Source organism: Carassius gibelio, chromosome B10, assembly GCF_023724105.1.
Source record: "Carassius gibelio isolate Cgi1373 ecotype wild population from Czech Republic chromosome B10, carGib1.2-hapl.c, whole genome shotgun sequence".
NCBI lineage: Eukaryota > Metazoa > Chordata > Actinopteri > Cypriniformes > Cyprinidae > Carassius > Carassius gibelio.
Window position 1 is genome coordinate 15,517,369 of NC_068405.1, and position 22,702 is coordinate 15,540,070.

At 38.6% G+C, this 22,702-nt stretch overlaps 1 protein-coding gene across 1 annotated transcript in view; it reads right to left on the reverse strand.

Annotated features, from left to right (window-relative positions):
• med13a (mediator complex subunit 13a) overlaps positions 1-22,702 on the reverse strand; it is a 61,259-nt gene that overhangs the window by 25,817 nt on the left and 12,740 nt on the right. Inside the window, exons 3-4 of the mRNA XM_052566975.1 lie at positions 13,347-13,515; positions 3,438-3,583 (exon numbers count right to left, since the gene is read on the reverse strand). Coding sequence (XP_052422935.1) covers positions 3,438-3,583; positions 13,347-13,515 — 315 coding nt within the window. The remainder of the gene's footprint in view (positions 1-3,437; positions 3,584-13,346; positions 13,516-22,702) is intronic.

A 22,702-nucleotide genomic window follows, 5' to 3' on the forward strand; every position in this document is an offset into this window, starting at 1 on the left:
TGGAAATGTATCACATGCTTTTGAGTTTTTTGAGTACTCAATTCATTGTTCTCAATGTACAATCGAGAAGGAAAAAAAATTATGTAAAAGGTTCGTGCCTTATCCTTACACTGTGATCAACAAAAGTAAAAAATGTATTAAATTGTTAGCTACAAATTAGTTGTATGATATTTAATAAACTCATGATTGTGATAGCACTAGCTGGTACACAAAATGGGTTAGCAAGACTATATAACATGCATTGCTGAATAACCATATTGAATAAATCACCTATCCTAGCATCCTTATTAGTTTGTTTACGCATGCAAGTACTTGTATTAACATGATAGTAGCTAAAGCACCTACAAAACACAATCAAGTGCCATTTATCTGGAGTTGTCATTGGAAAGTTGCCCCAAACTGATTCTTACAATGTAGAGAGCCCTGCATATTTAGCAGAAACACATGAAGACTAAAGAGCGTGTAATCAGAACAGGGCCAAAGCAAATGAGTCTATGAAGTGAGGAACACTGTACAAACACTCCTGCCTGGCTTTCTCTCAACCGCTCCCTCCACTTCTGTTCCTCATTAACTGTGCTCTTAAATGACTCCTCCACTGCAGCCGGGTCTCTTTCCTTCCTCCTTTCTCTCAGACACTTTCCGAAAGCCTTTCATATCAACACAGCCTCCAGTTACTGCCAAGCAGTGCTCATTCTGAGCCCAGAAACCAACTTAAATAAACAGGTCGTTCAGAAGGAGTGAGACAAGACAAGGAAAGTGCACAAGACAAGGTGAAGCACAAATGTGGAAGCAACAGCATCAGTTTTCACTCTATTGGTATCTTACCAAAACACTTCATTTTCTCAAGAGTGGCTCTGTTACATGCTGCTTTCATGCTGCCTAAAAAAAACAACTAAACACTGAGGTAGGTAGTCACAAATTTTCCCAAGGAAATCTCATTCTGTACTTGTATGTTTCTTTAACTGCCTTGATATATTGATCCACGTATTAGGGGTTAGGAGGAGGAAGGAGCTTCCAGGGAGAAAAAGGAGGAGGGAGCGGAAGAATCCATCCCGCGTCCTTCCATTAGCCGGCTCATTCCATGGCCTTCATCACACAAATCCATAAAAGCCACAATGACAGAGGACACCTCCGTCCATCCGGAAGAGGTATGGGAAAAGGGAATGGGGGAAGGGGGATACTATACAAATGGAAAGGAGGCACGATTTATCTGTAATGGGTTAAGGCTGCTTAAATCTAACCGCTCTAACAGAGATTGTTATCCTGGCTTCAAAAAAATAAGCCTCCAAAATGCATTATTAAAAAAAAAAAGAAAACAAGCTGTAACCAGATGTAAGAAAACAAAAACGGCAAAAACGGCTCTTTTAATATCTGGCAGATCGAGCCAAGGTGAGGGGCGGAATTCGTTTGGCCTCTGGATGGCTATCTTGTCACAACACATCAAAAAGGTCTCTGCTGACACGCAAAATATTTACAGAAAGAAAGCCCCACGTTGAGCTCTTCAGAGAGGTGGTCAGGCAGAAGATCAGAATTTGCAAGGCAGGGGAGCTTGAAGCATTGAATCCACTAAAGAGTTAACCAAACGTCGGCCATCATTAGAGAGAGGTCTGCTGCTCTGGTCCGCATTTGATCGGGGGCATCACACAGATATAAAGCCATTTTCAGACAAACAGGCAAACAAATGTATTCCAATATCACACTGTTCACCTCACATTTATTCTGTCAAGCAATCTGTGCACTACCAGTCTCTCTCTCCCTCTCTCTTCTGCTCGGTTAAGTGAGCTATGAGTTCATTACAGCCCTCTCACTGCTCTTTATGAGGTCATAGTCGCAACACTCGCACGCTCACTAATCCAAGACTGTCAGAAACGGTGAGCAGCAGACCAAAGGAGATCGAGAGAGAAAAAGGTCAGCTGGTTCCAATTGACACATCACACATTCCTGATGCACTGCAAAGGTTATTTCCCCATCAAAAGGATGAATTATGTTTTTCAAATGTTAATTCGCAGGAACTGCAAACAATCTCAATTATGCAAAACAATGGCAGGTGTGATCTAGTGCACGGCTGTGGATGATGTAGACTGGTCACTACAGCATACCAGCCAAGCTAAAATGAATGATACTGGATGAAACAAAATAAAAACTATAAAGAGTATTTACCACTGCTGACTGGGTGCTTAAGAGCAACTGAGGGCTTTGAAATCCCAGGTAAGGTCTTAAAGTCAGCTTGAAACGGAAATTGCAAACGTCTTTTCCTCCCTAAAGTGACGTAAATCCAAGTAAAATGACTTTCCAAACAAATGAAGAAGGGAAAAAAGGAGGGTGGGACTTGATTTTGTCCATTAGGAATTGACTGGATTGTTGTTGTTTGCTAATTGCTGCGATCTCATGTGAGTGACAGACTGCTGGAGGGAAGCCTTAGTGCCCAGCCCTCACACCAGTCAATGCAAAGAGACGGGAATGGAAGTTATTGTTTTTGACTGAAGATTTTGAAACGTGATTGAGAAAATAATGGTGACTTTGAAAAGGCCTAAAATCTCCTAAAGTGCAAGGATTTCCCACCCAGGGATACATCATCAGAAATGGCAACATGACTATCACTAACATCCCTTTGGATATCCCACTTAACTTTACTATTCGACTTTAGTATGTTGTTATTTTTGTTTTCTTTGCATACAAAAAGTCTTTAGTAGCTTCATAAAAATTAAGGTGAAACCACTGATTTCACATGGACCATTTTAACAATGTCCTTATTACCTTTCTTGCCTTGAACGTGTCAGATGCGTGGCTGTCTATGCAAGGGACAGAGAGCTCTCAGATTATATTAAAAATATCTTAATTTGTGTTCCGAAGATGAACAAAGGTCTTACAGGTTGAAAACAACATGATGGTGAGTAGCTTATGACATTTTGGGGTGAAGTATCCCTTTAATACTTTGTTACATTTAAAAAAAAAAAAAAAAAAAAAAAAAAAAAAAATCATATACAGGTAGTTTTGTTTCAGTTTAGGCTCGGGTTTGGTTATTATTATTGTATATGTCAATATCAAGAGCCATTTAACAAATTATTCTAAACAATATCGGGGCAAAAATTACAAACAAAAAAAACATTACTGATTACAATTTTTACATACCTCTGTGGCCTAGTTTAAACATTTTCAAGATTTACGGATGTGCATATACCATTAGTTCGTTGAGCACTGCTCATGTTACCGGTAATGAAGAACACTTTCCTTTTCCCCAAGCACCTTAAACAGGAAACGGTCACTTAACACTATTTTCTCTTTTTTTTAAGCTAGGACAGGATGCTACTGGGCTTTCCTAATTATGAACCTCATGTTTCTGCTGGAAAGAGAAAGAGGCAAAAGGAGAAACAAAAGAAGGGGACAGAGAGGAAAAAAAAGATTTTTTAAAGCATTAAAAAAGTGTGTTCTATCACCTTGGAATGGGCTGGAGGCCTGCTGCGCCAGTGTCAGGTGCTCCTCGTTCAGGTGGTACACGGGCTGGTGCTGGTTGATCTCCACGCTGGTGCACACATTACTGTCTCCATGCAGGAAGAACGTGAAAGAGCAAGACAGGTGTTCTCTGAGAAAAAGAGAGAGAGAGACAGGTGTTTAAGTTAAACAGTAGCACATGTGCCTCAAAAAGAAAAAGAAAACATGGATCAATCAAACACCCAACATACTTCATGAGTCATATAATCAGCGTCACTGAACTCGTGTGAATCATTTAATCACCATCTGATGTGATCATTCAATTCCTAAGAAAGAATCTGATTCATGTGTAACTCTAAAAACAGTACTGTCAATATCTCAAACGCGTGAGAAACATCACATGCCATTGAGATGCAAGTGTCTGCTCTCTGACCTCAAGGATTACACTGTGTTTGGGTCTTCTCCTCATTAATATGCATGAGGACCTTTAATATATGTAACAGGACAATAACACTTCTTCTACATTAGTCACACTCTGGGCCCTGTAAAGCCTGAGCTCTGTGAAAGTCAGTCCAAACTACGCCGGCTTTCTAATATGTGCTTAAAATCCTTCGTTCCACGGTGCATTAGAGTTGCTCTGCTGATCTGGAATCATTGCAGGCATTAAAGCATCTTAAAGCAAAACTAGTCCATTGGCAAAATTACTCTCTTGTATTTCCATGAAATGTCATTGCATTAAGCTTCAAAAGGAAACATTTGCGAAATAAAGGCAAGTCCCTGAGTGAATTAATTACACTTATGACAATTTCCGCATTTACTATTTCTCATATTTAAGGTTAGACATCTGAAAAAGCCCCCTAAACCCAAGTATTAAACTTCATATTACACAAAGTTTGTTCAAATTTTGTGGTTTGTTGAGAAGAGGTATGCTATTAATTTTCTAAGCAATTAGATTTTATCCCTGAACATGTTAAAATGACAACAACTAGGGATAAGAATAACAAAGACTTGCTTTTCTGACCATAGCAGACACTCATAACATCTCAGCAACTACCACAACACTTACTCTGAATATGCATCACTGGCCGTTGTGCAGTACAATGTTATTTGCTCCAATTCATTTATAATGATGGTCATAAACCCAAAGAAAGTCTCTCCAAAAAAAAAGTATAGGCAGCATGCCATCAGTATGGAAACTAGCCAAACATCTGCATTTAGAGTGAGAGAACCATAGACGAGGTTCAGCCACTAACCCACAGAGACAGACACTGATTTGCAACTACGTCACATCTAAACCGAGTGAACACACCACACTGACCCCTTGGATTTCTACAGCTCTCTGAATTTGCTAGGGGTAGCCTAATGTTTTACAGCAGACTGCCCCCTGTAGGGGTAGTATTGCAACTGCGGTCTAATGCCATTGCTTTCAGTCACAGACCTGTCTTAAACTTTCTCAACAACACCACACACAAAAGGAGGCTCTCTGGGTGAGCTAAATTCTGCTGCACCATCACATTTGATCACATGGTCTACACACACACTGAGCTCAATAACAGCATGCTCCTGAATTTCTCTATTCAGCGGCAGATAGAGCAATCAGTGTGTGCCTCACTGACCAACACCAAAACAAAAACATGACGTACACACTGTCACTGCCTGAGTTCATGTTAAACCAGGATCCACAATTAACACTCACCAAATAAAACAATACACTAAATAGAGAAAGTAAAAAGAGCAACACTTATCACAACAGGTGCAACTTAAGACACCTTATCCCTGCGCAACTCATCATCGCAAGGTTACCAAAGATGAATTAAATGTCATCTTCAGCTGTGCTGTTTGTCACAAATAAGCAAAGAAAAATATAGCAAAATAAAAACACATACACTACTATTAAAAAGTTTAGGGTCTATATATTTTAAGAAATTAACACTCCTATTCAGTAGAGGTAATAAATTGGTGAAAATAGACAATAAGGACTGTTACACAATAAAGACTGTTAACGAGTTGTATTGTAAAAAGCACTATACAAATAAACTTGAATTGAACAAGATTCATGTTTCAAATAAATGCTATTCTTTTGAACTTTTCAATAACAAAATACCTTAAATCATCATGGTTTCCCCGAAATATTAAGCACAACCAATTTCAATATTGATAAGAAATGTTTTCTGAGCAGTAAATCAGCATACTAGAATGATTTCTGAAGGATCATGACGCTTAAGACTGGAGTAAAGACTTTTGAACGGTACTGTATTTCTAACAAATGCAACTGCAAAACGATTTAATGGTCCCCGCACTACTAAACAGAGGCCAAAAGTAGAGCTCTGGACATCTACTTCTACTCCTGAAGACACAAGCTAATCCATTGCATTTCCAGCTAAAAAGAAAGGGCAAGAGGTCACAAATGGGTAACATGAACCTATCTGGAAGGTTTAGAGGAAAATAAGACCAGACTAAAGAAAAAGAGCATTAACAATATTAAAAACAGCTTGTAGTGAGAAAAACCTCATGAGAAAGTAAGAGAAAAAGCGAGGTAACATTCTACAGCTGTTGTATTGGGCTGTTACTGACTTCCTTGAAGCAGTGGCTCTGGTCAGGGCGTTGCAAACCCCTTCTACAAACCCACAAACACACCTCACATCTCAACTCAACGACTTTAGACACACAGCACACCCAGGCACACAAAACAGGTGGTGTCTGTGGCCCCTTGGCAGAGTCGTCTGAAAAGCATCCAAAATACTTTACATCTAACGGTCTTGCTTTTAACTGTCTTGTCATGTTGAGCGCTCAAAGAGCTGCGGGAAGAATCCCGCTTTATTCTTAGGAGTGTGTTGGTGTTATGAAAACTAGAAAAAAAGCTATAATTAATTTTTAAAATTCATTTAAAATTAAACCAGAAAATCAACGCTAATTCAAATTTTAACAAATACTGTAATGGTATATAAATAACACAAAAAACTGTCCGTTTGTTAATGTTAAACGATAAATTATGTGGTAACCGTCAGGATAAACATCAGAAATTGTCATTTATTCTTCACGTCATTTTTAGTTTTGAGCGAACTATCCCTTTAACACAGCACATGGGTTTTAAACCACATGACAAACTGTCTGTCTTCCATCACCTGACCAATAGCAACAGCTAGATCAGGTGGTCAACTGTAGAACATGCCGTTACACACCCTCTCTCTCCAAACCAAAGCCCTGGAAGACGTCAGCCACAGTACTGAAGTGCATTACTAACAGCAGCGTGTTTACCACAAATAGAGAACTGAGACTCTCCGAAATACCTTTAGATTAAAGCAGTCGACCACAGAGTAACGGCAGTTAACACACACAAACATACACGGTTTACTGCATCCATCAAAAGATCCTCCAAACAAAGCCTTTACACACACAGAAGAGGACATCCTCTCACTCAATTATAAAGCGTGGCCTTTAAACCAAGCGCTTCGAGTCAATAAGAGAACTTAAAAAGCCTCTAGACTGGATGACTAGAGCTCATATTCTGCGTGCTTTAGCTTTTTGCCTCGTCATAACAGCTGAACAAACCCGGCGAGACTTTTCGCAAACAAAACGTTTGTTAGTCAACAGTCACTTATGCTAATTAAATGTTTATTGATCTTATATTGCAGGCTTTCACTAAATACAAAGCCAACGTTTAAAGTAAAAGAGGACCTGATTGGCTGCACGCCTTGGAGACTCTCAATCTTTACAAAGATTATCACAACAGCTGCACATGGATACGTTTTGAAGAACACTTTATGTGAAATTAGTTTTTAAAACTAATAAACAGAAACCAATCAATACTGACACTTCCTAATACCTATTTGGTTTTAAAGTTGTAATTTCTGAGCCACAAAAATTTGACAGACTGAATTTTCTTTCTTTTTGTATTTTTGCATCCAAGCGGATGTAGATTTACTCTATAATGATCCCTGAGCCAAAACTCCCCTCTAAAGCAGGCCATTCCACTCTGACTTTCTCAATGCACCACCCATAAATTTTCAACCTCGAAATTAAACTTTACAGGAAAAAAGGACTATTTTAATCAACATTCATTTTGAAAATAAGAGGAGGTGCCAGACCGGAGACCCTGGAACATCTCCACGGGTTGTAAATCTATCCACAACGGACACTCTGCACAAACACACTCCCTTACAGCAAAGACAGGAACTTCAGTCAAGGCCAGAGTCTAGTGAACATCTGAGGAGGAGACGAGACCATGCGAGAGAAACTGATCAAATTGGAGAAAGGGAGTTGACACTTTAGTATTGACCAAAATCTATAATCAGTGTATAGTGTGTGTTCATGAGTGGGGAACAGGAATGGGAAGTGAGAGAGTAGGAGTTCTGGAATGTCAGGAATCTCACATAAGTCTTGTGGAACTGAGCTCAGAAAGCAGAGAAGAGGAGCTATATTTACACCAGCCCAGATTTATCTGAGTTTATCTGAACCAGTCCAGAATTAATGGGTAGAAAAATGGTTATCAGACAATAAATTATATAATCTGGACATGCCTTTGAAGTTGCAGCATGAATCAATTCTGCACACACACATGCTGGATCTACTGTTTGTTTCCCATCCAAACTGCAAGGATATAGAAAAGTCCCCGTTTTATTACATTTAAAGTATTTAAACCTTTGAGAAACAAAGCACCAAACTCTGACTAGAATAAACATGAATTGAAAATTCATCCTATTTTCTAAATGCTAAATGTTAGTGAATGATTCATTCATACATATTTATTGAGTTAGAAATTTTTCATAAAAATTAACAACTCTCTGCTGACAGGTAGTCCACATAAACTTAACAGTCTAGAAAGCACCAAGAAAAAATGGTAACACTTCAGTATTAGGACCGATTCTCACGATTACCTAGTTGCTTTTTAGCATTTATTTTATTAACATATTGGCTGTTTATTAGTACTTATAAAACAAATATTCTGCAGGACCATATTCTTCATCCCTAATCATACCCAATAGCTAAACTTAACTACCTTTCTAAATATTAATAAGCAGCAAATTAGGGGTTTGAGGTGAAAGTCATAGATAATGGTTTATAAATGTCAAGAATTGGCCATTGAAATAAAGATGACCCAAAACACTCCAAATATATGCACTTTATAAAAAAAAATATTTTTAATTAACCAGTTGTCTTCATTATTTCACATACTTCATGAAAACAAAATTACAGCCACCATTTAAAATTTTTACATTTAAATAACAAATTGGAGTAGAAACAAAGTTCAGTTTAAATGTTTGTACAATTTTGTTTTATTTGAGTGTTGATTAAAAATATTTGATTAATCAATTGATTATTATATAAAATGTATTTTTGGTTTCAGTTTCCGCCAAGTGCATCCTGAATCTTCATTTTACTGCTTGACTATTGAACATGCATTTATTGAGAGATTGGATTTTTTTTAACTTTTCAAATTATAGACGCCACATGGAAGCAAAGATGGGTCTGGTTGTGACCGAGAGACAAAGAAAGCTGCTGTGGACAAATTCATCCTTTTAGCAGTATAGCTACAGCAAGTTCATTCATAATAGATAAACACAGCAGATCACATGCCACTTCGTTCTCTGCAGAATTGCATTGCTGAAAAGATGTTGCATCTGCTGGTGTGTGAACGCGTTTGTGACAGTTGTGTGCAAATCCCTATAAAAGCGTCCTAGCTTGTAGTTTGTCATAGGTGTGCATGTCAAGGGAGACCGTGCGTGCATTTCCCCATGCAAATGATTTTGTGCCTACGCAAGTGCATGATTTTATTACGTGAGATTTCTGTGGGTGTGTACAGATGTGCAGAAATGTATGAGGTTTCACGCAGACAGGTATGCTGATGGCTGTATTCAGTGCTGCAGCCGCAGTCGCTCTCCTCTGCCACCCTACTAAACAAACTGAAAAATCACAGATGCATCTTAAAAATCCTTTACAGTATGACTGCGACACTACACCACAATAATTGTTGAGTAATGTGCAGTGACGTGCAAGGGATGCATCATGTTCTGCACTGGCTCACGCATCACCCAGCTCCCCCGTGAACACTGCCCATAAAAGAACACACTGGATCTGTGGATTAGCCATGGTAACAGATCTGCTGCTCACACCCACCATGAGAGAGAGAGAGAGAGAGAGAGAGAGAATGCGCACGATCACAGCTCTGACCTGTATGAAGGATGATGTAAGCTAAAACACATTGGGGTTTGGTTACAGAGCATCGCCATGTGACAGTACAGCCAACCAATGATAGAACTGCCAAGTGACTGAGCATAGTTGCAACAAACACACACAAACTACACAGATCTACATATGGCTGGAGTGTGCTAACCATTTCAAAATAAATAAATAAAAGATCTAATACAACAAAACAAGCTCTCTGGCTTTCCTTGGAGCCTGGCTTCCGAGCTCCCTTCCCCACAGATCCTCTAATTATAGCAAAACCACAAGACACTTTGTGCTCATACGCAAGACAACACAGCGCAGAACAGAACAGGAAGGGTTTGGGTTTACTCACGAGCTGAAATTCTTAAAAAAAACCTGCAGGGAAAGAAAGAGAGAGAGGAAGCCAGCGGCGCTGCAGAGGCTGTCTGTGTTTTCCGCGCGGAAGGATCTGGAGGGTGGGTGTCAGGACAAGCAAAGGTGGGGACAACTCAGACCTGAAGTCTAACAGGTTTACTAAGGTAATCCCTCAAAAGAGAACACAAGCTTGTATGTCTGCACTGCAAGTAGGGCTCCACTCCTTACACACACCTTCCTAATCCAAACAGTCCACACAGGTTAAAGGGTTAGTTCACCCAAAAATCTAAATTATGTCATTAATAACTCACCCTCATAACTCACCGTTCATCTTCGGAACACAGTTTAAGATATTTAAGATTTAGTCCGAGAGCACTCAGTCCCTCCATTGAAACTTTACGGTATACTGTCCATGTCCAGAAAGGTAAGAAAAACATCAAAGTAGTAGTCCATGTGACATCAGAGGGTCAGTTAGAATCTGTTGAAGTCGTAGTTTTTGCTGTTTTTGGACCAAAATGTATTTTCAATGCTCCAACAAATTCTAACTGATCCTCTGATGGATGCTGGATGGATGATGTTTTTCTTACCTTTCTGGACATGGACAGTATACCATACACACACTTTCAATGGAGGGACTGAGAGCTCTCGGACTAAATCTAAAATATCTTAAACTGTGTTGTGAAGATGAACGGAGGTCTCACAGGTTTGGAATGAAATGTGTTATTAATGACAATTTAGATTTTTGGGTGAACTAACCCTTTAAAAGACAACTTAAAAACAATAATCATAAAACATGTACAAGATAAGATGTTTACAAATACTAAAAGTAAATCTCTTTTGCTCATTAAGCCTGCATTTAAATAAAAATACAGTTAAAACAATAACACTGAAATATTACAACTTATAATAACTGTTGTCCATTTAAAAAAAAAAAAATTTAATTCAAAAGAACATCTATTTGATTTTTTTTTTTTTTGTACAATTAACGTCTTTACCATCATTTTAATCATTTTAATGTGCCCTCGCTAAAAAACAAAAAGTATTCATTTTTTCCCCAAACTTTTGAACAAAAGAAAATGCTTACAAATTAATGTAGGTGTCACAAGATTATAATATCTAGTTTCAAAAAGGATAAGTGGTAGCCGCTCCGTTAAGATGGCCCTGCCAGTTTATGAATGAAGTCCTGTGAGGAATCAGAGCTGTTTTGAGTTTCTATGGCATGCAGGAACCCACTGCCATATTTGTGTCAGGTGATATCCACTAAGGGACACGTTTGTCTGTTCTGCTACGGTGGCTCTTTGGAGACAAAATTAAACACCTCTCCTTGGTGGAAAAACCCCCACACATGCTTAAGACTTGAACACACAAGCCATCACTGAGGGATTTGGCACTAAGAGAAACGCAAGCAGGCGTTGGGAATCAGTGTAGCAGGCAGAAATGCTAATCACCATACAGCCCATTACTACACCATGTTCTCCGCTCCTCTGCCTCTGAGTCTGTTATTTAAAAGGCTCAGTGAGCACCGATTGAGAATCAGATCCCTTCAGTTCATATTATCTTGTCATAGGGATGTAGGGAGTGAAAACTCAAACAAAAAGACCACTGACACAAATTAAGATGTTTTACAGCGTAGTCTGTCTCTTAATGACAAAATAAGGATTCAGATTTCAAGGAGTGTGTGTGTTTACTGCTGTGTTTGTGCACTTTGGATGAGTTAAATGCATAGCACGAATTCTGAGTATGGGTCACCATACTTGTCTGTTTTCCACGTCACTCTAAATGTGGTGCTTTGACATTGAGGGTTGTGCCTAAATATACACTTTCGTTCAAACATTGTGGATTTTTTTTAACCATTACTTTAATTTTACATTTTTACATTATAATAAGAAATAATAAGTAATAAGAAATGTTTTGGAGCTGCAAATCAGCATATTACAGTGATTTCTGAAGGATCATGTGACACTGGAGACTGGAGTAATGTTTGCTGAAAATCAACTTTGCCATCACAGGAATAAATACAATTTTAGAATATTAAAATAGAAGACTACACCAATTGTAATTTTTCACAATATTATTGTTTTTACTATATTTTCCGAATACATAAATGCAGCCTTGGTAAACATAGGACATTTTTTTTTTTAAAACATTACAAACCACAAATATTTGAATGATAATTTAAGGAGTAGTCTATACGTTTTAGCATTTTACAATAGAAGAAAGGGACAATGAGTTGAAAGTATGTAGTAAATATGCAAGTATGCAATTAATAATTTAGTCTGTATTATGCTGTGGTTATTTGGTTTCAAATGCTAGTGGCAAAAAAAAAAAACAAGTATATTAGAAAATAATAAAAAAAACTAAATTTCTATGACTGCTGAATCTTCATCACACACTACTAACAGAAAGAGGGAGGGAAAGAAAGTGCCTGTGTGTGAGTGAAAGAGGGTGAACTGAAGGAGGAAACAATTTAGTTCCTTTTTTAGTGTCATTTTGCAGTGATTTGCAGACAGACCGAGCTATAAAACACACAGACTCACAGTTAGAGCCTTGTTAACAGACCTCAAAGGAATGTGTGTTTTAACCATGTTTAACAAACAGCCTCTGATCCTTCAAATTCAAAGACTCTAGGATTAAAATATTAATTTCAGTATTAAACAAGGCCTCAAATATATATCTTGCTTTGCATTTGAAGACGTTCAACCTTCACTGTGATTTGTAGTGCGACAAAAAGAAAAAAAAATATTATGAACCTACTTGAAAGCTGTCTGGCTGTGCTAATAGTGTGTATAAATGACCTTGAGCAAGAGAAGAGAAGAGCGCAAATAAATGTTGCTGTGAGGAGAGAACTGTGGCAGAGGGCAGAGAAAAGCCAAGCTGCTCTTTTTTTCCCACCTCTACACACGTCGTCTCAGTTTCTTATCAAAGAGCACAGATGCTGACAGGGAGAAATCCAGAGCTGGAGACGGAGCGCTTGCACGGCTGCAAGAAGCTAATGTACACAAACACACAAGAGTGTATTGCAGCCTGAGAACGGCATTTAAAAAATATATATATTATTGCAATCTCTGGATAAGCAACCAGGTCTGTATTCAAATCCCCACTGAGATAGTATGTAAATATGCTTTGACAGCAATATTATTCACGTTTTGGTGTCAGACTTTGAAGGAAGTTTGGCTGATTTGAAGCCACCTGGTCTGGATCTTACTCCGTATAGAAACCTGAGCTTCATAAACAAGCTTCTCTCTAATGCAAGTCCCTTAGTGGAGGATGCAAAAATTGCAAGCTCCATTCAAGCCATGATCAAATGAAACTTTATGCTTATGGATATCATAAAATCCATTTAAGATAATGTGAGTAAATGAAAGAACATCTGAATGAAATAGAAGTCTTACCTCTTGTTAATGGGCTTCTCGTCCTTTTCGTAGGGTTTGACAAACCATTTTCCGATGCGCACGAAACTACGGTTCATCAGACAGCGCTCCAGCAGGTTGTGAATGGCCTTGAAGAGAAGAGTTCGACATTCGTAGGACAGACCGCTTTCCCACACACCGTCATCCTCGCCTGTGGAGAGAACAAACACACAGAGACCCGGTCACCAACCCGCTGCGGTCTATAAACAGCTGATCTGCCGTTCGTACAGGAATGCAATTTGCAGAAGTGAGTGACAGAACACACACAAAAAACTGATTTACAAAAAAAAAAAAAAATCCCCACACACAAAAAAACAACAACAAATGTATTAATTGTAACTCATACAGACAAACAGGGGTGTGATAGTCGATGAGACGTCACACACTCTATAACAACCATAATACTAATTTTATTTAGACTATAAGTCTATGGTAGGCTAATTCACAAATGACCTCAATCACCATACATAGCGTTTCCTTTAGATTGGCAGGCTTGAGCGCAGGAAAATAAAGTTAATTCTGCATTCAGCAAATATATTTTGTGTTGGCCGATGGACCTTGTTGGGAAACCAACCAACATCACCGATCTGGAGCCATCTCCATTCATGTCACCCACCCGCATTTGTAAAAATGTCTTCAAGTTCCTGTGATCGCAAACACCTGGCTGTTCAGGTTTGTTGAGGCTTTCTCCAAACTGGCCAAATACAAACGAGACCGCTATAAATAGAAGATGTGAACAAAAAAATGTGGCAACAATATCATAGATGATCCTAGTTTTTTTGTTTTGTTTTTTTCTCAGCATTATTGCTATTTGATTTTTTCTGATGAGATCATATACACTGGCAGCTTTAAAGCTGCAGTAGGGAACTTTTGACACTCTAGCGGTTAATAAACAGAACTGCTTGCGTCTTGCGGAAGAACATTGTAGCCAGAGCTACTTCTCTCTGTTTATGTCTATGAAGAATCACAAAGGTACTGGGTTACTCAGCCGCGGTACCCCTGAAGCAATCTAAAATAGTCAGAATATAAACACTTATTATAGGTGCACCCTAGTGATTCAGGACAAGCAAAAAACACGGTTTGGAAAATGGATTCATGGTGTACTCGCTTATTATGTTCATTTTTCTACATTTTGAACACAAAGAAAAGTTACGGACCGCAGCTCTGATTGGTTGTTTTTTTACCGGGAGCGCATGACTTTCTGCAAATGGCAATAGGACATAATGACAGGTTTAATAAATATGTAAAAAATATATTTTTTTACAAAAGTTCCCTACAGCACCTTTAATAGACTGCATTCAAACTAACGCACATATCTATTTCCACATATAAGATGTTTTGTCCTGTTCTGAAAACATAACTGTGTTTACATCAATTTTGTATCATAAAAGTAGATGCAAGTGCATTTAACTGTAGTCACAAGCTTCAGGATAAACTAATTCAAGGCACACATGAAAGTCTGTCAGTACAAGAGTTTCGCTCATCTAATACGCACTGCATTCCAAATGGCAGAAATAAAAGCATATCTAAAGTAAAAGACTAAAATAACAGGGAATGGAAGCACGGTCAAGCAATGTGCACGTCTCACACCGCCTATTCTGTGCAGTCCGCTCTGTTTGTCTCTAGTGCACACACGTGCCATATGTGGGGGAAATGCCAATTAAAAATAGAGAGTGCATTTTTAATACACGCGTGACAAGCGCATATGCAAATGACGTCACAGGCTATAATTGATTATGGTCTATTACTGCATCGATGCAGAATCTTACACGTCTGAATCGCAATGATTAATTTCAACACCCCTAGTGAATTATCCCTTTAAGTCTAAATAACCTAAATGTGGCAAACAATGCAACTAAATGCTCCCAATCACTCAAATTTTAAACAATCCAGAGGTCCTGTTGAATTTAAATCAATTAAAAACTTGGGCTATTAATTTAATTTAAAAGTGGCCTCTGTTCATGCAGTTGATTTGACAAGTTTTAATTAATCTGATGCACTGATTCTAACAAATGCCATCTTGTCTTGCACAGACTAGTCTTGCAGGTACAGTGTCCAACGGGGCCGTAAATCCGACCGCTGGTTTGTTTCTGGATCACGTTCGGCTGTGGCCTCCATGCTTCAGTAATCTCATTAGGAGTCACTGCTTAAATCTGGCAGCTCTTAAGCTCCTTTCAAACATGTCTCTGTGCAGCACAGCTCCCATGAGCACCCAGGGGCTGCACGCATTACACCACCCACCCACCCACACTTGCCCGCCCACTGGTCTGCAGATGGAAACACAGAAAATCCACTTGATAAAACAGTAACATAAAACTCAGATAGGATTCCCCCACACCGCACACGTCTTACAACATATTTGCTGCCACAGTGTCCTAAATCAGAAACATTTAGTTTTATGTGACAACAAAAAAAAAACACTTGATTATTTGCATGCAAAAATAACCTGAATTTACATATACATCTTCCTAAACAATCATACTGTAGAGTTGCAGCTGACAACTCTCTAAATGTTTATTTTTCCTTATGATTGCTTTTTGGTATAAATGTTTAAATAAAAACTAATGTAACTCGTGGCGAACTCTGATCAACCATCAGTAAAAGCACAGTACATTCAGATCATTCCGACACAGAGGATACATTGTGGTCCAAATCATAAGGTCATTCAGTCAGAGTGTGTCTGCATATGGTGAAAAAAGCGCAGACTGAGCGCAGCTGAAGACCTGGAATCAGGCCAGAAGGCAAATCTATAATTCGCTGATGTCTTCTGAAAAGGCAGCAAGTACTACAATTCACTTTTAAAGGATGTCATTGATTTGACTAACAGCTTGGCAACAATGAAACACCTTGCCTTTTGTCAAAGCAGAAAGAGATGCAGAGAATGAGAGAGAAAATGAGGTGGTTTGGGCTGTCACATGCATCTTTTAATACTCTAAGTACAGTCCCAGCTACTTTTCAGCTGTACACACAGACACACACTCTTGACCGGATCATTCATGGTAAGAAGAGTTAACCTCAGAGTCCATAAAAGTCTCCCATTCATGTAACAATAAAAAAAAAAAAAAATCATGCCTATGATTGGAAGATGATAATTTCATAAAACCCAGTTAAATATGCAAAAGAAGGTATTTGGGAAACCCATCTAAAACCACATTATGTTTAATGATGCAGAAATGGCATAGAAATGACACTACCGCTTTTGGATGACAACCTTGATTTAAAACTATATGCTTTAGCATGAAATCTCAGCTTTAGTTAATAAGTGTTTTCCCAAGATGATGGAAAACCGATGAAGGCATCACTGTCACTTCCACTTTTCGATAACGGCAAATCATGCAACTCACATTTTTATGTAAATAGCTGCCGTAAAATCTGCTGTTTTGAGTGTCAATGGCAACTCACTCCTTTAATCCAAACCACGGTGTACACTATTTCTACTGTGGGGAGGAGGCACCTGGTTTTTATCAAGCGTTCCCTATGACCTTGTCTCTTATGGTCTAACCACTGCCCACAGAGCGCTAGACACAAAGAGAGGAAGATAGCTGACTTACAAAGAAACAAGCGCTCAAAAGACTGCAGGGCACAAATTGCACAAACACCCTTGAAATATAAACATAATAAGATTGAAGAGCAAAACAATATTAAGGAGTAATTCATAATAAATGCATAAACAGTGCTGCCTCTTAAGGTATATTTTACATTTTGAGAAACACATATTCAAACTGAATTTACATTAAGAGTGCACATTAAGGGTACTTTCACTGTGTTCTTATTATATTATTTGGGACCGAACTGCGGTTCATTTGCGTCATCAAGACAGCAGCTGTTTACCCCATTGCTTAGTACCAACGTTGCAGGAGAAGGCGGCAAATGCATCACATTGCTCTCTGCACTTTTATATATTTACGTTTTTGAACCGTTCGTTTTGTTTACAAGGCTTCGGTAGATATAGTCACTTACGTCTGTCATATGAATGTACTGCAAATGCTCTAAAGAAATTCTGAAGGTGAACAGAAATGAGATGCACAGCACACACACAAACACACATTTTTATCAAACAATGTCATTAATAGCAGTTAACTTTCGCGATTTGGTACAGCTGCATTCACAATAGCATTAAACTGTACCGGAGTTCACATGAATCATACTCCAGACCACCTATTTTAAGTGGACTTGGGTACGGTTCGCAGGTTCGCACCCGAGTTCAGAAGACCGTGTTCATATCATCCAAACGAACCGAGCTCTAACGTCAATTGAACCTGTAAAAGCACCCTACATCTTAACGTTTTAAACACACGGAATTTGAGCTGTGACAGAAGCATTGTTGAACTGACAGTGGCTGTGTTTGTTATAAGAAACTGAACCTTTTTTTTTTTAAACCCTCAATTTCAGAGGAAACAGCTGAATCAACTTCAGGACAAAACCCGTAACAGTATAGGACTAACACCGTTCCCACAGTCTAGCCAGGGATGCATTTCCTAAAAGTATTGTTAGCTAACTATAGTCGCATGTTCTATTGAATTCTATTGGTAATAGCAGAACTCATAACTATAATTGTTTTTGGAAATGCACCCCTGGGTATTCAATGGAAAATGTAGGTAAATATAAGATCTATATTTGCTCTCTTTAACCATTTTTTTTTGTTACAATTAAAAATAGAATTGTATTTATTAGATAAGAGATGTACAAGCAATATTAAAGGGGACCTATTATGCAAAATTCCCTTTCACATGTTGCTTGGACATAAATGTGTTTGTGTTGGTGTGTACACAACCACCCTATAATGATAAAAATCAACCTCTTTTTTATTTTTATCTCCGTAAAGTAAAAAGCAGTGTCACCCAACTACCCGTTTTCAGCATTGCTGCTAATGTCACGTCACATTAGCCACGGAACTCGCCCACAAAAATTGACAGAAATTGCCGTTTATACACAGAACCGCCCCGAACGAGATCCACCCCACCATTGCTGCACTGACGAGAATGTCTCCCATGCACTTTAGGCGTTCTGTAGCTGGATTTATGAATCCACATAGCTCTCTCCATTTACTCCTGAAATCTGAGCCGCTGAAGACGAGGTGGATTAATTTTGTTTTTGAAGAAGATGCTCCCTCAACTCTACCGAAATTTGTTTATGTCTGTGCGAATCATTTACACCGGACTGCTTTGTGAATGAAGGTCAGTGTAAAGCAGTTTTTGCACAAAAGTTTCTTCTGAAGGATGGAGCAGTGCCAGCTGTTAGTGATCCAGCTACACCTAGGGTGACCACCCATCCCGCGTAGTGCGTGCGCGCACAGCGTTTGATGCCCAATTCATGCATCCCACAAATTGAGACTCTGTCGCGCATAATCAATGCTTGCTCAAAGAAAGTTGGTCGCTCTATATCCTAGAGCCCCAGGCAGCCAAACAAATATTACTTGACAGTCCAGCACGCTACTGTTGCCACATCCACCCCTCAGTTGAACTGCTGACTAGGTTGTTGTCAACTTTTTCGTTGTTGTCATGACAGCGCACGCACGTGCATACCAGACACACTGGGAAGGAACTTTTTGATGCACGCTTTCCAATTCGAAAATGAGGCACCGCCATCATCAATTAAAAAAAGAGAAGGTGTGTCCTGTTTCAAACTGTTTTTTTTCATGCGCCTGCCTTTACTAACATGCAAGTTCACTATCCTTTCTGCCCCTTCTCGTTCCGTGAACCTCTGGAGTTGTGAGTTTAGACTTTTTTTTAACTGTTCCTGTGGTGTTGAGCAACTACAATTCATTTTAATTATATAATTTTATATTATAATTTATTTAAAGTGAATAAATTGTAATGAAAAATAAATAAAATAGCTAAAGTAAATCGTAAGTGGAAGTGCATCTGTCAGTTCTGTCATGAGCATACATCAGCAATTACACATGTTTAGGGGAATAGGGCATTATTAATATACCATTTAAGGTGTTATGTGCTAGAAATGGCTAAACCACTATCAGTGACCGCGCAAGGCAGTGTCCCATGTTGTCCCTCAGAAACATACCCCTTGTCCCCCCTTGGGCTTATTAGCAGGTGGTCACCCTAGCTACACCTCAAGAAGAAGTATCACATTGGCTATCTGTAAGGCTAAGGTTGCTAAAGCTACCAATAGCCGCATTTCCACTGTCGGGCCAGTGCGAGCCAGGGCTTAAAGCGGGCCGGGCGGGGCTAATAGCCTCGGCCAGTTGCACAGAGGCCAGAGTAGCACAGGGTTTCCATAGTGGAGCCTGAAGCACCGCTGCACGTCACTAAAACACGCCCTTTACACGCCTCTCAGAACAACGTCATGAAACCTCAAAATTTCACCATCAAAGAGGAGTTATCAGAAAACTAAGAAATAAGTCACTGGAACATGCGCGATCACAAAACAAACATGATAAAAGCGGCTGTTTGTTTGCATGCTTTGTTATATATTCAAATTCAAAAGCATCGATGTTTTAACTATATAATAAGTGATACATTGATCATATTGATTAATTTATCAGGACTCAAAATTAATCACACATAAATACACTTATTTCTATTTTATTTATTTATTTTTAACGCTCATGAAATGGCCTGCTTATTCAGTCGAGTCTGTTTCTGTTTATTAGCCACAGTAGCCGTCACATTAATATTGAATCATAATATCTCTATTTTTATCAAGCTCCCGAACAAAAAACATTATTATATTCTTTTATGATATGCAACGTAAGATAAACTCTCGAGGAGAGGCTTGTGACAGATAATTTAAGTTACTTAATAAATACACGATTGTGATAGAGAATAAGAAGCTGACGTCTGATTTCTTCAAGCGGTCATATTTACCATGTTTACTATGGTAACATGTTTAGCGTGCATATCTTTTTCGTCGCTTATAAATATGTCTGCCTTGTATGGTGATTATAATCCACATTGGATCAAGTTATTTCAAACACTCGCTGCTGACTGAAAGTGAGTTTTGAGCTCAACTGATTTTAAAAAGTGCTTAATGCTGGTGTTAAAGCGGTTATCTTTCTGAAATGATCCTCAGCGCAGACGCTCTATTTTTATAAAAGCTCCAAAAAAAAAAAAAACATTATTATATTTTGATGATATGCAACGTGGAGCTAAACATACGAAACGAGACGACAGATAAAAGGTTACTTAATAAATACACAATTGTGATAGAGAATAAGAAGCTGACGTCTGATTTATCCAAGCGGTCATATTTACCATGTTAACTATGGTAACGTTAATGTTTAGCGTTCATAGCCTTTCACGTCGCTAATAAATATTTCTGCCTTGTTTAGTGATTATAATCCACATCGCATCAATTTATTTCAAACACTTGCTGCTAAGAGTGAGTTTTGAGCTCAACTTATTTTAAAACGTCTTTAATGCTGGTGTTAAAGCTGTTATCTTTCTGAAATGATCAGCGCTGACGCTCTCTAGACGCGGAGAAACTCCGCCCCTCCTCTAGCCCCAGCTGGCCCGCTTTGGCCAAAAATTTTCGTCGGGCCAAAAAACCCTGGCCGTTGGCCCCGAGGAAGCCCCGGCAAGGCACGATCAAGCCCTGGAAGTGACAGTAGAAACGCGATAGTGGAAACACGGCTAATGTCTGTCTTTTTTAACTGATTCTGCTTTCACGTGCTACCAAAATGACTGTGAATAGGAAAGTGGGAGTTAAAATTGCATATTAAAGCAATATGAAGTCGACTGCTGGAATTAGTCAAGCTCATAATCACAAGTGGGGCTTAAAAAGTTTGTATGGTACCATGAGGATTTTTTTTTTTTTTTTTTTTTTTTTTTACAGCTGTGCTACTCTCTTGTAATTCATAAAGTTAATTTTTTTTATGCACAATACAATCAGATGACTGACTTTTTTAAGATGACTGGGTGTTTTCTCTGTAAATATAATGTGTGTTCTGAGAATGGACGAAGGTCTTATGGGTTTGGAACAACATGAGGGTGAGTTATTAATAACAATTTTATTTTTGGGCGAAGTAACCCTTTAAGATTATATGTTTATACACATATACAAAAAACACAACTATTGCAAATGTGCAGAATGAGTGAGAAATACAGAGCTTTACCCTAACCTGACCACAACATGCTGGTCTTTTCAGCAGTCCCCTGTATTATTCAGATCACTAGCAGTAGCACCATATTATCATCCCTCAGACACATGGGCTCATAACAGCAGGACAGTGAGCCCTGCCCCTTAGTGTAGAGCTGCTCCCCACAGCCACAGGTTCCTATGCAGGAGTCATTAGATCAGCTGTAGGGTCATTAAACAGAGAGATTAATGTCTGCTCAACCATTGGCCCCCAGGGATTGAGCCAGACCAGGGAAGAGCCAGGACCGTGCGCTACAGGAGCCTCTTCTCTTTCTTCCTGCTTTTATTCTCTGTTGTCTCTTCCCCCATCTTTCTTTATTTTGCTCTAGCTCATCTTCATCCTCTACTGCAATCGGTCTTCCCTCTCTCTGTGTGTGCATATATATATATATATGCATGCACCTCCATCCCTTTCTCTTCTCCTTGTGCCCTTGGCTTTCCTTTCTTTCTCTCTTGCTCTCGTTTATTCTTTTTCTCTGAATATGAGAGCAGAGACTCACAAGGACCATAGAGCTTCAATTACTAATTAATGACTATTTCCAAAGATGACAGGAGAGCACAGCGAGGAAGAGAGAAATGCTGAGAAGAGAAAAGCATAAAGATGGAGGGAAGAGAAGGCAAGGCTCCCCTTTTCTTTGGTCTTGAGAATTAAATACAAAAGTTAATGCATCATCAGGACAGTGTGAACAAGTCTGATCACATCACAGTGACAGCAGCACAGACACAGAGCAGTGAAAATTGTGATTGTATTTCAGCGACGGATTAATGGGAAAAAGAATCATCAATACTGATTAAAGCCAATACCATGTATGACACATCTACCAGTTCTTGTATTATGACCATATTTCATAAATTATGAAACTACAGCTTCTAATTTGTCACCAATGTTTCTGACAGTTTTTTTGTTTTTTAAGAAATTAATACTTATATGCCACTAAAATTAATTAATTCTATCTAAAGTGACAGCACAAAAAAAAAAATATATATATATATATATATATATATATATATATATATATATATATATATATATATATATATATATATATATATTTCAAATAAATGCTCTTCTTTTCAACTTTCTGCTTTTAAAGAACCCTGGAAAAAAGGTTTAAAAATGATCTATTCCCAAAAATTCAGTACTGGTGCATCCCTTCTGAATATGCTTCTCATTGACAGTCCAACTACCATCAAGAATAGGTTTAAACCAGGTTCCTTCCCGCTAAAAGGGACAGATAGTCATT